This window comes from Cynara cardunculus (genome assembly GCF_001531365.2).
Source record: "Cynara cardunculus var. scolymus isolate 2C chromosome LG 10, CcrdV1, whole genome shotgun sequence".
Lineage (NCBI taxonomy): Eukaryota > Viridiplantae > Streptophyta > Magnoliopsida > Asterales > Asteraceae > Cynara > Cynara cardunculus.
Genome location: NC_037537.1, coordinates 1,641,408 through 1,653,957, shown reverse-complemented (window position 1 = coordinate 1,653,957; position 12,550 = coordinate 1,641,408). Strand labels below are relative to the sequence as shown.

Genomic DNA, 12,550 nt, shown 5'->3' with positions numbered 1-12,550 from the left:
GCTTATTTGCATCTGAATCAGGGATCTGAGTGGTGGAAATTTCAGGAGCGTTCGTGGGTTGATCCTGTGGTTGGGAAGAATTCCCAAGGTCATTAGTGGACATCTCATTGACTTGCTTATTTGCATCTGAATCAGGGATCTGAGCGCTAAAAATTTCAGGAGCGTTCGTGGGTTGGACCTGTGGTTGGTCCATGGCAGGTGACGAGATGCTGAAAAAGAATACAAAATAGTGAAAGTGTCATCATCACATACAACATTCATGTTCATTCAGAAACATCAACATGGTCAGGAAAGAAAAAACAAACAAAGCACTGATCGTCACGATTATGGTCAAGTTTGACAATCATAAGCTAGCATATCTTTTTGATCTTACTGATAGAGCCCATAGCCATAAGCTCCATAGGAATTTTTTACTTATTTCAAATTGTGCCCCTTATATATTTCCACTTAATTATTTTAACAAGTCCGTTTAAGTCATTTTTTCATTGGCATCTATCTTGTAGGCTAGTTTTTACCAAACATGACTAGTTTATCAGCTAACAGCTAGCTTATCAATTAGTTTGCAAAATATAGCCTACAACTGAACTCCATGGCTTTAGGGCATGGGAAAAAGTCCAAGGAAAAGACCATAAACTTACCATAAAGCCTTTTCTGTAGTGTAGATGGTGAATAAAGTACAATGCGAATAGAAAACAGGACAGTAATGAAGTCAAAAAATGGAGGCAGAGGGTAAGGATCTAAGGATTCAAGACAGGCCTCTGCTTTTTATAGAGTAGTTTATAAACAGATATTTGTTTTATACTTATATGGTTCCTTTATCCATAAAAATCACACATGGTAATAAGGAAATACTTAGATATCAGTCGAAATATCAAACTAGCATTGAGTTATGACAAAAGAGAAGCATCTTGTGAGCCAAAAACAATATTCACCAACAGTTTGCAATTTCAATGGAGGTGTAGTACTTTTCCTCAAGGAGTCAATTCAAATGACTTTTGAGTGTCAAAAAAGGTCATAATTTACAAGATCCAATTTCTGTGTAAACACTATATTCAACTACATCATCAGAAAAGAGGTTAATAAATCAAACCAAGTAAAAATCCCTTTTTGGAAAAGGGATAGAGAGGTTGTTTCTGTTGCAACTTTGAGATGATTATTACTGTGATTAAAATTTCTTCTTACCAGTTATATTTCAATCATTCACCTTATATTCTTCTGAAATCTCAACAACACAATTCAAAACATCATATCATATCATATCATATCAGATTTTGATTCATTGATACCAATATGTTCAAATTTGAGCAAAATCATACTAATCATCTATTTGACGATGTAAGTTTGATGATCTTCACAGTATTGTGAAATCGTCATTTAAAATGGATTCGAAAACGAAATTGGTCTGATTTCAGTTCTCAATCACATACAACACAAAATTAAACCCTAATATAACCACAGATTTAAGCTTCTTCTCCTCAAATAAGCAAAGAATTGAACACATCAAACAAAGCGATTGCCATAATTTTATAATAATTTGACATAAACACACAGAGTGATTAGGAGAGAGAGAACCTGGTAATGGAAGAGAACCTCTCTTCCAGTGAAGCTGTTAATGGCGAACGTCAATGACGATGGATATATTTAGATGCCATTTGTTTACAATATTCAATTCTTCAGGGGCTTATAAAGAAAATTAGAGAATAAGAATCTTTGAATGTTACAAGTTATACCCTCCAACTTTAATTTGATGTTTTTCCTCTTCTTCACTCCATCTTTTTATCACTTTTTGGTACAATTATTAATTATCACATTTCTTTTCATACAATCGAGAACACTGATTAAATAAGAGAATACAGTATATGTCAAATCACGTGTGATTTTATACTGAACCCGCATGTAAAATCACATGTGATTACATATGACCTAGATCGTGGGCCAAGTCATCTACACCGTTTGCGTTGACCATGTTCTGTGATAACTTGTGCTTTTGTTGATCTCGTATTCTCTTATTTTTAACCTGTTCTCGTTTGATCCTCCCTATATCTTTATAATCATATTAACTATATCATTTTCTTCGTTTTACAGTTAAAGCATTTAAAAACGAGGGTTAAATTTCGTATCCTCCACCTGTCATTGTTTATGTTGCTTAAAATCTGACAAAAAAATCCGAAGAGCAGGTGGCCACGGAGGTTCAAATATGGTGACTCCATGCTATCCGCAAAACAGGTGGTCAAAAAGTAATATTTTCCGTCCCCGTAATTTTAAAATTATAAGATAGTTTGTGAAACCGTTCGAATTTGGTTCCTTCCTCTAATGGTCGTCAAAAAGTTCCGTTAAGTGAGTGAATTTTCATCGTTTTATAGATTTTTTTTATCTTTTACCCAATCAAAATTGATTTTATAATTTTGGTCTCTATGGGTTTTTGATTAAGTAAAAGAAAAAAACAAAAATTCTTTTCATCTAATGGAATATTTTAACGTCTGTTATACCCCAACTTTACTTTGAAGGTTTTCCGACTCCTCACGCCACCTTCATTTTATTCGTGAGAATTACAACATAAACGGTTTGTATTTGGTTTATTTTTAAACAAAATGACCATCCGTGGTGCGTTTTGTTTGATTTCATGGATTAAATCACGTTTTATCAGATATTTTATTGATGATGCGTTAAACGTTTTATATTGGATCTTTTATCTTGGTCATCGAGTCGGGGAAAATGACTTGTTGGTTCTTTTTAACAAGTCCATGTTTCCCCTTGATAAGCAAACAAAAATAGCTTCACGAAACATTATCCAAATTAAGCCACATGAACCGGTTGAAGGAAAGACATCTGAATCATCGACCACATAATGTTAATGTCCAAAAACTAAGTGAGAGCAGACAGGGGAGGCTATCACCGCCGTCGAGTCGATGTGCAGTTGTCAGGAGCACGTGAGTCATACCCTCGAATTTGCAATTAAACCCAACCCTATATATATATATATATATAGGGTTGGGTTCACGTGAGACCATGAGTTTTTCGTGAGACCCGTAAGACCAATTTATGTTCATTGATCAATTTTATAAACTAATGATCTAATGGTCTAAAGTTGCAAGGTGACAATTTTGTAATTATTGAGAAGTCTCGTGGTGTTTATGAATGTTCAGATCTGACGATTGTAAATTTAATCCAAGGGTTGAGAATTGGTCTTACGGGTCTCACGAAAAACCATTGGTCTCACATGATCCCAAGTATATATATATATATATATATATATATAAATATTGGGTTGGGTTCACGTGAGACCAGCCTGTTTTCGTGAGACCCGTGAGACCACATTTTTACACGTAAATTTCACAGCAAAACACTGTGAAGGTTAAAAAAAAGTCGAACCTTCACAGCAAAAACACTGTGAAGGTTAAAAAAATCACCTTCACAACATTTTGCTGTGAAGTTTCAAATGTAAAAAAGTGGTTTCACGGGTCTCACAAAAACAGGCTGGTCTCACATGATCCCAAGTCTATATATATATATATATATATATATATAGAGAGAGAGAGAGAGAGAGAGAGTCTAGTTCAAATGTTGACCAAGTTTATTGTGTTAACTTTGTTAACTATTTTCAACCAATCACGATCCATCTTAGTACTAGGTTCCTATCCATATTAGAATTTAATGAGAATGGTACATATGTAATTTCTTTTTTTTGTAACTCCTATATCATTTATTGGGAGTTATAAAATCATTAAATCCCATGATTTGTGTTAACTTATTATTAATCTTGTTATTTTTTTTAATATTGATTTTCTATCTCTAATATTTATGAATTTGTGATCGGTGAGGATACCCGGTAGTAAAGTTTTCGGTATCGTTCAAATTGACATATACGAAAGATGACGAACATGTATGATCATATGAACACAAATTCACATATGAGAACATTCATACAACCATATAAATACAACTCAACATATATGAACCATTATGTCAATTACAAACATAAATTGACATATATGAACACTTGTGTCAATTACGAAAACAGATTGACCTATATGTACAGTTGGTATAAATATAAACACATATTGATCCAAATAAACATACGAAAGATGATGAACATATATGACCATATGAACACAAATTCATATATATGAACGTTCACACACACACATACACACACACACACACATATATATATATATATATATATATATATAAAATATGTCATGTTTACATACATTCTAGCATTTGAAGTGTTGGAAAAGCTTTTTACCTTATTTACTATTTTTCTTATACCATTTGTGCCTTAGGCTACCCGTTACCTTTTGTAATTCCGGCCTTCCCTAATCCTTTCATCTTTTGTAGTTATGTCATTGTCAAATTTAGGCACCGTTTACCAAACGCTTAACGAAAAGAGACATTTTCCATCAATTACCTTATCGTGAAACATTCTCGGCCATTAAAATGAATTGTTGGTAACCGTCTTAAATCCGATAAGTGCTTACCGGGTAAGAGTCTTTTTCCCTCACTCACTGGGTAAGACTTTCGATCATTGTTAATTTGTTATGCCTCTTATCGGGTCGGATTCTTGGTCCTTGTCATTCTTAATCGTTAAGGTAAGTGATATCCGTAAGCACTTACACGATAAGTATTTAGTAAGTGGACCCTTATTATGAACTTAATTTTTTAGATGTAATTGAATAATTGGATTAATTATGGAACTCTTTAAGTTTGTTTTAGACCATTTTTAATTATGTATTTAGTATGTATTTGAACTCTTTATTGTACGGAGTATAGACTATGAACATGTAGTTCATCGAAGACACTATACAAATTCACATATGATGTGTTTTTGGTAACTATGGATGTACAAACCAACACGCGTACACCTCAATCAATCTCATGGCGCATTGAAGTTAACGGTCAGACAAATCATATGGTGGCCTTCAAAGGACTTGAACCGGTGAACTCTTAGGAGTAAACTCAAGGTCAAACCGGTTGAGCAACCCCTCAATGTTCAATTGTGAATTAAGTTTTTCATGTGATGAATTTGTTTCAGATTCACATGTGAATTAAGATTCATGTGATGAATATGCGTGTCTACGTATGAAACTTCAAAGGTGAAACTCTGTTTTGTATTACAAAAGTCAGAAAAACATGATATTCTTATAGCTTCACATCTATGTTCAACACGAAAAAACATCACAACGACAACAAACTTCTGTTAAAACAACAATTCGTCAAGAACTAACAAAATCTAGTAAGGCGGTTGCCATACAGCTAAATCTACAACCATGTTCGGTCACAACAAGAAAACATGTTCTATTAGCAACATAAAAGTCATTTCATGAACCACAATAACATAGTGGCCGCCCACGGCAACAAACTGTTTGCCAACATGTGTAAAACTCGACAACAATATAACATGTGTAAAGATCGATCGGGATTTTAATAAAAGAAACTAGTTAATAGTCAATATTATAATCATTCCATCTAAAAATTGGATAATTATGTAACATGGATTATCCATTAATAAATTGGGAGCCAAATTACCACAATACCCTTTATTAGATAAAAAAGAAAGAACTGTTAATTACATCATTGTATCAAAATGGCCTAATGGTCGAGGACTTTTGCACCTTTTCAACATATTTCGTGTTTTCATTTGAACCTGGGTTAAACTCCGGTGACTGAGCCACATTGCACATTGTATCCATCTATATTTGGTAGAAATAAAGGCATTTCGAATTAAGAAGCAAACAATATTCAGTTTAACAATATATACATATATATAGAGGTCAGTTCATACGAAAATGATACTTATTTAAGAAAATAAGAAAATGGCCAAATTACGTACAAATCACATGTGATTTACATTAAAAGATAAAAAGAGGGCGCAAGCGACTTTGGCCACGACCTCAGGTCGCGGGGAAAAGTCGCGTGAATCATATGTGATTTTATATGTGATGTTAGTGTAAAGTCACATGTGATTCAGTCATTTTCTTATTTTTTTTAAATAGATATCATTCTCGTATAAACCAGACTCTCTCTCTCTCTCTATCTCTCTCTCTCTCTCTCTCTATATATATATATATATATATATATAAGCAAAGGAGCGTGTGAGAAAAAAAATTAAGGTGAGAAGCATAAGAAGATATATGAATCCGTGATCACTTTTAGTCTAATCCCCCTCTATGAATTGAGCTTTAGAAGGGAATTGATTCGGTGCATCTTGGTGCACCTCATTAGTGTTGACATTCAATAAGGATTGATCCAAGGATGGAGATCTCTTCTTACGCTTCTCACCATGACTTCCCTTCTCACTGAAACCCAACCCTATATATATACACACACAAAGAGTGCAGATTTTGGAACATACCCATCCATGAGATTTCCACCAATCTCAACATCAAAATAAAGCCTTGTAGCCGCTTTGCCGAATAATCCATCATAATCTTGTTAAAATCGTCCCGGTCAAGGCTGTGAATTAGGTCAACCAAAGTCTAAAAACATCAATTACTTGCAAATAGGATCAAAGCTTACATCAAACATGATCAGAAGAAGAAAAGGAACCTTATGATTGTTTGAAGCTTTTTGTCCTCAAGGGGTTCCACCATCACAAATCTGATTCTGTAGAAACCAATATTATTATATGAAACAATTTCACAAGATTAAACAATTTCATGAAAAAATTTCATAAGACTATGACGTATGAGAGTAGTTTTTTACGGTTTTTACAAATTGGAGTGGTTTTCATGTGATCGCTCCTCTCTCTCTCTATATATATATATACATATATATAATTTATTTAACAGTAACCGACTGAGAGCATGTTTGTTTTTTCAAAATTACCTCTTAATACCTCTAAAGTCTGAATTGTTCAGACGTTGAATATTAAGAGCGTTTATTTTATTTTTAAAATAAGAGCGTAAAAGCTCTAAATGTCCTCTGAAATTTTAAGTGGTAAATGTATCCCTTAATACCTCTTAATCCTAATCTGCCCTCCATCACATGGTTCATATTTTGGGAGTTGGAAAGATTTGTTAGCAAAAATTATTCATCTTTTATACTTCTGTAAAAAAACTATCTTTTATATTTTTGTAAATTTGACTGCTTCAGATTTCAGACTTCAGACGTAAAAACAAACAATATTATTGATCCAGATTTTAGAATTCAAGACCACCTCTTATAGATCAGAAGTGAAATCAGACTTCAGACTTCAAACACCTCTTAAAAAACAAACGTCATGCGAGTGTCACAACCTAGGAGGCATATACAAACATTTGTTATTAAGATCAGTATGAGATTTTCCAGTTTGTTATAATACGTTGAGAAAAACAAGCATCTTAGTAGAAGAAATACCTGAAGCCAATGATGTGTGCTTGGTCATAGACACTTGTTATTAAAATGATTATGAGATTTTCCAGTTTGTTATAATAAATTGAGAAAAACAATCATCTTAAATAGAAGAAATACCTGAAGCCAATGATGTGTGTCTAGTCATAGACAGTTCTGGTGTCAATCATCCCTTCATATTTCGGGCATCCGAAAATACCTACATTTTTCGATGACGGGATCATGGCTCCTATGTATTCCAACATCGGTAGATCCTCAAGAAGCAGTGTGTTTACACACTTCAATTCATAGCCAGTTGAGTTACCGCGAGTAAACAGAATCTGCAACTTCTCACATGACCTGATCTTGATGCTCGTAATCTTTCCCAATGGCGACCATGAAGGCATAACAGTTTTAAGCATCGGGCAACTTTCCAATTTTAGAAATTCAAGATTGATGAAGTTGTTACATTCATTGTTTCCAGAATACAAGCTCTTCAAAGTGGTTGCACCACAGATCCATAACGTCTTCAAATCTTTGGCGAATTTGAAGATTTCTTCAATCTGCGTTATCTTCGGACATTCCCAGATTTTGAGAGTTTCTAAAGATGGAAATGAGACACTGATCTTCTCCAGTTCTGGTAGTTCCCAGAGATGCAATGTTTCTAAATGTGGAAGTTTACCTTCGGCTTCAAACAGAGACACTATCTTGTCACAATGTTTGATGTGAAGAACTTTGAGTGTTTCTGGTAGCCATGATGATGGAAATACAGTCGAAAGCTTCGGACAATTGTCCAAATACAAAGTCTTCAGATTGTTGAAACTCCTAAATGGCTGTTTCCCTTTATATATACTTTCTAAACCACTGTTATTTGAAATTCCCAAATCTTCCAAAGTGATTCCCAAATGTGGATCTTCTTTTCCTTCCTCCTCGCTAAAAATAGTGACCATTTTGTCGCACCTTTCGATCCAACAACCCTTTAATTCATCGAGCACAAAGGCATCTAAACCAGATGGCAAACTCTCGAACGTATTATCAATCAGAAAGATCAAGCTGAATTGACTGATAATGTTCTTGATACCCTCGGGGATATGTTTGAATCCACGAATCTGTAACGACTTGTTTCTCTCATATCGAGCAAACTGACAAGTTTGGAAGTAGACATCTCTAAAGACAAGTTCATGCCTTTGAATATATCTATCTCCAGTTTCACCTTCATTTTTGAAGGGAATTGCACATAAAAGAAATGATCCCTGTGGCAAAGGATTTTTCTTCAGAATTTGAAGAAACTGAGTGCCGCTAAGAAATATGGGAGGTTTGCCGATGTGAGACAACAGGCAGATTTTCCATCTGTCTTGATTCATCACCTCTTCTGATGAACATTCTACATGGCTGCTGTCAACTCCTTGGATGTTCTTGAGATTTGGAAATCGGAGGTAGTCAAGATGACTTAATTCGGAGATCCAATGGGGGATTTTTGGATTAGGCTCAAATAAATCATTAAACTCCAAATCTAGAACCCCTATGGAACAATCTCCGAGAAGGAGCTCTCGAAGTTTGTTGGAATTGTTGAAGTTTGGTAAATGCTTGACCGATGATTGTGAAAGATCCAAAACTTCAAGCTTACTTAAGGGAACCAAATCTGGCAATGTTTCTAAACACGAGCAATTTGCGAGCGATAGACGAATAAGGTTTGTGAGTTTTGCCATGGATGGTAACTGTTTCACCGGAGTGCAAGAAAGGTCAAGAATTTGAAGGTTGCTCATATCCTTAATGAAATCAGATCCATAAGGTTTCAAAGAAGTGATACCGGAAAGATTTAGCTCTTCAAGATTGAATAGGGAGTCCTTTAGTTCAAGATTCTGCAAATTGGTGCAATTCTTTAGTAAGAGATAACGAAGGTTGGTTAGATTTGAAAGAGAAGGGAGGGATTTGATCTTCGTTTCTGAAAGATCGAGCCTTTGAAGGCGAGTCATATTCTTGAAAGAATCATCTCCTATATCTTTTAAAGCCCTACATTCTGAGACATCAAGAACCTCCAATTTTGTAACAGATTCTAGCGATGGCAGATGTACCAAGGCCGCACAGCGGGAGAGGAGCAGTTCACGAAGGTTGGAAAGATTGGAGAGAGATGGCAGATCATCAACATTAGTTTCTGAAAGATTGAGAACTCGAAGATGTGTCATATGATTAAAGAAGTCTTTTTGGATCTCATAAAGCTTCTCTGACCCCGAAAGATCAAGTACCTCAAGGTCTACAAGGGATTCAAAACATGAAAGTCGTTCTAAAAGACGACAACTTTTAAGATAGAGATAACGAGGATTTGCAATATTAGAAGGAAGACTCTCAATAGCTGTTTCTGTTAGGTTAAGAGTTCGGAGGGAAACTAGGCTTTTTAAAGATGACTCATGAAACTCTTCAAAATCGGTAGAACCAGAAAGATCAAGAGTTTGAAGACTGGTTACGGAAGTCAGTCCTCGTAATCTACCTAAGTTTTTACAGTCACGCAAGAACAAATGAGTGAGTTCTTTGATTTGTTTGAGCAATGGTGTGGTTGAAATCATGGTATTAGAAAGATTAAGGCTCTGAAGTTTATTAAATTTCAAAAAGTTTTTATCGACAGAATCCAAAACGATATTACCAGAGAGGTCGAGAACCTTAAGATCTTCAAGCTTTGCAATACTCTCAAGCTTTTTCAAACGACCACAATCCTTGACAACTAGCCATTTTAGTTTAGTAAGACCGTATATGGCATGAGGTAAATTGGCAATTTGTAGTCCAGAGAGATTAAGGCTTTGAAGGTTTTCCATATTCTTAAAGAACGACGATTTGAGCGTTTTCAGAGATCTAGCACCGGAGATTTCAAGAACATGTAGAGTGTTGAGATGGAGCTTGACGTCTAGCAAATGTTCACAACCTCTAAGCACAAGAACACGAAGCTTCATATTAACCAACGCTTTTGGCAAAGATTTGATGTTGGGATTGAATAAAGCAAGAACTTTAAGTTCCTTTTCGGGTTCAAGAAAGCGCGTCATGACTTGCTCACTAAAATTTGTTCCATCTAGCAATAAAGTCGAAAGATTCTGACCAGTTTCCTCTAATGATTGTTTCTGTTCTTTATTATGCCATTTCTTACCTTTTCGCGGTGTTTTCAACATTCCATCATCGTGTTTGATTATCCCAAAACCTCCTAAATCAGAAGTAAACACAGTCGCCAACCCAAGATTTGCGATTTGGTCAACACACTGGTAGAGATCATCAACGTTTATAAGCGACTTATCCATGTAAACATAACCACCCTCGTGTGCTTTGAGGATCCCACAATCCATAAGCTCCATAAGAATACCATGACCCTTCTCGTACAACTTCATCATGCTATCAAAACCCAAATATCCTTCCAAGATCCAGTAAGTTATCAGCTCATTATAGTGAACACTTCCAGAATCACGAAAGAAATGGTCCCCGCACCACCATAAATCTTTCAAAACACTGATTGGCAACATATCATGCTTCAAACACAATAACCTGTTAACCCTGTAGTTTTCAGAAGCTTCTTCCAACTCCTTTTCTAGAATAGAAATTCCAGATGCTTCTAGACCAATGTAATTTAAGGCTTTTGCTATCATCGTAACTGTACCAGGCAAACTGTTACTTTTTTCGATGAATTTTTTACCTAGAGCTCGGATTCTCTTATACTGTCTCAATTGAGTATCAAGTTTTTCTGTCAACAACGAATCAGTCTCTACGCTATGCAAAACTACCACATCCGCTTTTTCCTTGATAGTAGCTTCATCTTTCCTGCTTAATCTAGAGATTGAAAGAATGTGCAACTTTTCATCATAGCCGTTAGCAGGAAACAAGTCTTTCCACACGGACCAGAAGTTCTTTATATTCTCATTCTTATTCTTATCATATGTGTCATCTGGAAAATCATCTAGGATCAGAAGAAACTTTCCCACTTCAAGTTTGGTCCTTAGCTTAATAATCAAACTTTCCAAGTCTTCTACCACATCGTCATCTTTTTGTCCCTTGCTATCATCCTCAACCTCCCACTCCTGAGTAGTAGGAAGTAAGCATAACTGGCGAGCAATACTCTCCGAGAGAGACTTTCTGTTATAATATCTACACATAAACATCCAGAGCGTAAAATCATAGAAGTTTCTCCTAGCAATACGGTCACTTAGTCTCCTTGCCATCCATGTTTTTCCAACTCCAGGAGGCCCAACAAGTGTTGCTTGCTTGCTTCTTTCTAGGGTTGCAATTATTTCCTTCACTTCCTGAGCTGAGCCCATCCCTTTCATCACAATATAAGTACTCTGCAAGTGTAATTGATGAAAACAAGTAAGCTTAGGAGTTTAAACTAAAGACTCCTTCCATCACAATATAAGTATTCTACAAGTGTAATTTATGAAAACAAGTAAGCTTAGGAGTTTAAACTAAAGACTCCTTCCATCACAATATAAGTATTCTACAAGTGTAATTTATGAAAACAAGTAAGCTTAGGAGTTTAAATAAATAAACTAATAACACTACCCCTCCCCCGTTCTTACATCATAATCATAATGTAAGTATTCTACAAGTATAATGTACGAAGAAGAACAAAAAAAAGGTTAGGACAGTTACGAAGAGGTATGTTATGTGAGAATATGTGTGGAAGATTACTCCCCAAAAAAACCATTTGAGAAGAGAAGGGCAGTTCCATCATATTTTGAGTCGAAATCTAGTCGATTTAGGACTCCAACAAGCTACATATCAATTCCAATCTAAAACAGAAGCAAGTTTTATGTACAAATATGTAGCTGTATGTCTCAACCTTAACTTTTCATGGGCATGTCATGTGCTTAGTTTCATCAAACAAGCAAGCCATGACTACCAGTGGATTTTGAATATGAAGTCTACAGTTTCATTCAGAACAAATATTTTGAAAGACTTGTGATACGATCTTTCTCAATGGCATTCATTTGTTGTTAAAATCATTGTCATCATTTTCTACTTAAATATTTACTACATATTGTAATTAAATTGTTCTAGTGTTACCAAAATAATTTATAAATTTGGGGTGAATTTTTGCTTTCTTTGGAACTATAATGGCTATTTTGAAAACTAATGGTAACGATTATTTGAAGTATAGTGCTCTCTTTTAGACTGTTTTAGGGCACAAAGGATTATTTGAAGCCTGGTCAAAAAAGTATGGTTACAAAACTCAATCACTCATTTTAAAACACATAACTAATACAGA

General features: G+C 35.1%; 2 protein-coding genes across 2 annotated transcripts in view; both read right to left on the bottom strand.

Moving 5' to 3' along the window:
* The window catches only part of LOC112519140, a 4,009-nt gene extending 3,816 nt beyond the window's left edge, over nt 1-193 (bottom strand). Inside the window, exon 1 of the mRNA XM_025127125.1 lies at nt 11-193. Coding sequence (XP_024982893.1) covers nt 11-193 — 183 coding nt within the window. The remainder of the gene's footprint in view (nt 1-10) is intronic.
* Nucleotides 194-7,472: 7,279 nt separating this feature from the next.
* LOC112519138 (putative disease resistance protein At4g19050) lies at nt 7,473-11,603 on the bottom strand. The gene is made up of 2 exons (XM_025127124.1): nt 7,981-11,603; nt 7,473-7,920 (listed from the first exon to the last, which is right to left on the bottom strand). Exons 1-2 carry the CDS (start codon nt 11,601-11,603, stop codon nt 7,473-7,475), a joined length of 4,071 nt encoding a protein of 1,356 aa, XP_024982892.1.
* Between the last annotated feature and the right edge of the window lie 947 nt (nt 11,604-12,550).

Excerpts from the sequence above, each read along its gene's own strand:
- LOC112519138 (XM_025127124.1), bottom strand. The coding sequence starts at position 11,603 with ATGGGCTCAGCTCAGGAAGTGAAGGAAATAATTGCAACCCTAGAAAGA. Across the intron at positions 7,921-7,980 it reads GCCGAAGGTAAACTTCCACA|ATCTTTAGAAACTCTCAAAA; the intron begins TTTAGAAACATT and ends TGTCTCATTTCC.